Raw genomic sequence first — 4,556 nt, 5'->3', positions numbered from 1 at the left:
TATTAATTAATTTTTGAGGTCAATTGGCGGTCTAAAAATAATTGATAGTTGTTTATTATAGAGGGAATATATGGTCACCATTAAAAATATCGCTGGATATCAGCTGCTTAATGTAATTGTTCATGTCCACTTTACTAATTTTATAATTTTTTATAGAATGAATAAATATAGAACACACAATCCCATATTTAACATCAGTTAAAAATTGGAAAACTCGCATTCACCATTATGTAAATATCGAAAGTAATACTTATTAACCCCATATTGGGTCTTTATTTACATGCATACTATTACATTAAAATTCCTAGCCAATGACTAATATAAAATTTGGTAGAAATTAAGTGAAGCGCATTCTGCATTTATATAAATATTGAAAATAATATTTGTTAATTTATACATTGATTCCATACGCAGACGAGACAGCAATCTCAGTATGCCATGAAGATCCAGTCACAGCATCAATAAACCTACAAATCCACCTGGAGCAAATACAATTATGGTTGAAGACATGGCTCATTAAAGCCAATGAAACAAAATCCACCCATGTAACGTTTACCCTGCGTAGAAGAACATATCCACCAGTGAATATCAATCATCGTCAACTCCCCCAAGCAGAGCATGTTAAATATCTTGGTATGAACTTAGCTCGACGCATAACCTAGAAGAAGCACATACTCTCTAAGTGAAAACAACTTGGACTTAAATTATATAAAATGTTATTCTTAAATTAGCTCATTGGGCGCAAATCCAAGTTATCATTAGATAACAAGGCATTGCTGTATGAGACTATACTCAAGCCTGTTTGGTCATATGGAATCCAACCTGGGGTACCGCTAGCAAAACTAATATATCCATCATTCAACGGTTCCAAAATAAGGTGTTGCGTGCCATTGTTGATGCTCCGTACTATATTTCAAATAAAGTGATACAACGCGATATTCCTCTAGAACCTATAACGAGTGTAATTCAACGTGTTTGTGTGAAGTACTTCGAAAGAGTGTCAGTGCATCCCATATATATACATAAGAAATACTTATTGCCTATATTGCAGATTATAGAATTGCAAACAGTAAAAAAATACATTGACTCCATTATCCAATAAGCATTTTATTGCATTGGCTTTAGTTTCATTTATATACATACCCACATGAAAATTGCTGGCTAATGAAACGAATGCCCAAAATAAAATTTAATTTTTTTAAAGCGCATTCACCATTATGTAAATATTGATGTTACTTAATCTGCACTATTATATTACTTTAAAAGACACAAATAATAAAAAACTAGTGGATAATATAATAATAAAAAACTAATAATAACTAGTGGATTAAATCATTACATCAAAATTTCCGAGGTGATAGGCATCGTTTTTAGGAAACAAATAGACCTGTTCTTGATGTGATATACTTTTATTTACAGGAAATATAATTTTATATAAAAATTTACAATTTAATACTTTCATAAAATAGATCCGTATTTAAGGCATCTATCAGGTCACAGACGAAATTCTAATATTAAACAAAAAAAACAAATAGTAATAACAATTATCACTGATTATTAAGGGAAAAATAATTACCAAAAGACTAAAAAGGCTAAGAAAAATAAACAACGTAATCACCTACATTGTCAAATTGTCTGACTATTATTATCTCTTTGACACAACTAATCAATGGGAATGAACAAAAAAAAAACAAACAACTAAATGCTACAACATTTTGGTATTTTAAATAACGTACTTAGTAATACATTAAAACATATATATATAAAATACATTTTAAAAAATTCCTGATAATAATAAAGCTTTAAAATAGAAATTGTTAAAAAGTTAAATATTTCGTGATATTTATTTGGATTATACGACGTGAAAGAATCACGGAGACGTGATAAACATGAGTTACAACATATTAAAGTAAAAACGGTGGAAGGATTAAACAGAAGGTGGTTTGGTAAAGTAAATGTTTCCGCCAAGATCCGAAATAACATATTTTAATATTTGGTAACTTCTCTTATAACGAGGTAAATGAAGAATCTGTTCTAGCCGTTTCATAATGGATTGGACATATAGAGGGCTGTGAGAATTGTTTTTTTTTCTCCAAAGAAAGAGTCTCCATTTACCCGAATTCATTTATTCGTAATACTACAGAAGAAAATAAATACCTAAATAATTTTTGTACTATTAAACAAAATTACATATTAATACAGCAAAATTATAACGGCTGTTTCTGGGGAAGTGACAATAATTATATTTACAGTTGAATCAGAAATAGTAATATACAGATCGAAGTAATCGCGTATGGCGAAAGCGTTTCGTCAATATATGTATTTAGCAAAAATATATCTTTAGTAATAAAATGGTGAAGGAACGGACGTTAAAAAATTTCAATTCACTTATCAAGACCCGATTTACATTTTATTGCGGTGGTTTCTCTCTCTCTTTCTCTCTATCTCCTACCAACCCGTCCATTCTACTGTCGTTTGACGTTTTTAAAAAACCATTCCGTGAATCTTCGCAATTGTTGCACGGCCGCCTGCGCTTGTTCCTTATATTTTTTGTTCTCGTCGACTAAACGCCTGTTTTCCCTCTCCAACGTCTGAATTTTCCTGCTCAGTTCTACTACCTGTTTTTGTTGGTCAGGAATACTCCTAAAACCCAAACCGGACGGGTAAGCAATTTGGAACAAACAACATATAGTCTATTCAAAATAACAGTCACTCAGGTCATCAAGATGTTTAATGTATTTATACAATTTATAAATTCGTTTTAAAATTAGACATAATTTTTCTTCTAGTTAAAAATGTTGTCTGATAAGTTCGAACTTGCCTGCGAAAATCGTTCGGTTATCAAACGTCTTCAAAATATTAATTATAATAAATACAGGTTAAGAACCGGCAAACGTTGTTTTGATAAATTCCAAGTCACTGCTTATTATTACACTGATTGAAAATGCCGAAGATTAGCTTGATGTTAGCTCTATCAAAGATCAAATATATGAAATAAAACATAATTTAGTACATTTATTTCAGAGAGGAAACCGTTAGTCTGAAAAGTATCCATAGAAAACTTAGACATATTGAAGGAATATCCATTTCCTACACTGTTGGGTAATATAGGCCTTAAATGGTGTTTTAAAATAATACGATTTTTAAAAGCTTATGATAAAATCAAGAAAAACGTATTATTTTAATTTGTATATTTAGATGAGACATGAATATTTCAGAATGGCACCAATATACCCATGGCCCTGGTCACTCATGGCAAGATGATAATAAAAATAATGTTAAGACAATAAAAGTTGACGGAAAAAGGTAAACGTTGGAATAACAATTGATTAGGTTTTATCAGTCATAACATTTATTAATAATTCATTGCAGATATATTGTTCTTCATGCTGGAAACAGGAATGGTTAATAACACCTTTGGTTTGGTTCATCCATCAGACACATTGAAGAAGAAATTGACAAATGATGGAATCGTGAACAAATGTTAGATGGATTGGAAATTAACAGCTTATTTATTTACTTGAATAAAAGTTTCTGAATGTGGGATTATGACTCAATATTGACAATTATCAAGGCAGGCTCATGATATTGGAGGTGTATGTGGAGGCAAGGTGTATGTATGTAATTAATTAATGATAAATGTAGGACATGTTATTGTAGAGTGTAAAAGATTTATGTGCTCAGATGTGTGTAATTGTTCAGAATACACATGAGCATTTGGTTAAAATGTGTGAGGAGAGAAAGAATACTAAGTGCTTTTCAAATATGTCAAATTAATTAAGGAGAATGCAGTGGTTAAATCTAGTTTTATCAAGAAATATGTATACAGGTAGTAACAGAACAAACTAAAGAGAAATACAGTGATATCAAAAGGACTTTACAAGGAAACAAGGATTAAGTGTAAAAGGTAAACAAGCTCTCTATTTAAGTATTATTGTAAATTGTTATTTAGAGGGATTAGGCCTCCGGGGCATACTACTACATAAAAAACGCGTCTAGAACTCTAACTCATAGGTGGTATGGAAAAGAGAAGAGAAGTGTAAATATAATAAAACACCTAACCTACAAACTATTATAACTTTATAATTAATTGTAGTATAATGTTAAAATAAATTATATTTGATAACAGTATTTTTGTTTAATTATTTTATTTAGATTAGAATTTTGTTGTATGTCAAAGCCAAAATGAACTAAAACTCGGTGTTGATGCGGCAACATTGCGACGTTTTGACGTCGTCCATTCAGATGACGTGAGTTCACTGTTCTATCGAACGGACTATACAAGCTGTGATAAAAGTTCCCGGAATTTCGTTCGGATCTATCTAACCCCATTTAAAAAAAAATATCTCGTTTAATTTTGCTGCATATAGCATACTCAAACCGACCGATCGATATATATAGATATATAAGAATGCTGCGAGGGCGCAGCAAAATCGCCTCCTGCAACCGCTTCCGGGCAGCTGCGATGATTCCCGGCCTCCGCCGCAATGGGGGAAGAAGTGTCATCGCTCGTGGGCTCCCGTGACCTTTTAGACCAATGAGCCCCTTCGGTGGAA

General features: G+C 31.7%; 1 protein-coding gene across 4 annotated transcripts in view; it reads right to left on the bottom strand.

Moving 5' to 3' along the window:
- Positions 1–1,390: 1,390 nt before the first annotated feature.
- LOC143205178 (signal-induced proliferation-associated 1-like protein 1) overlaps positions 1,391–4,556 on the bottom strand; it is a 116,739-nt gene continuing 113,573 nt past the window's right edge. For 2 of the 4 annotated variants that reach the window (XM_076418284.1, XM_076418288.1), the window contains one exon: positions 1,391–4,545. In XM_076418284.1, coding sequence (XP_076274399.1) covers positions 4,530–4,545 — 16 coding nt within the window. In that variant the 3' untranslated portion in view covers positions 1,391–4,529. The remainder of the gene's footprint in view (positions 4,546–4,556) is intronic. The other 2 variants (XM_076418283.1, XM_076418285.1) reach the window with 1 other exon arrangement.

The sequence above is a fragment of the Rhynchophorus ferrugineus genome, unplaced genomic scaffold (genome assembly GCF_030347505.1).
Source record: "Rhynchophorus ferrugineus isolate W39M unplaced genomic scaffold, kcgeb_rfMv2 rfM11, whole genome shotgun sequence".
In the NCBI taxonomy this organism is placed as follows: domain Eukaryota; kingdom Metazoa; phylum Arthropoda; class Insecta; order Coleoptera; family Curculionidae; genus Rhynchophorus; species Rhynchophorus ferrugineus.
The sequence above is the reverse complement of the archived record's forward strand: the minus strand, read 5'-3'. Positions and strand labels throughout refer to the sequence as shown.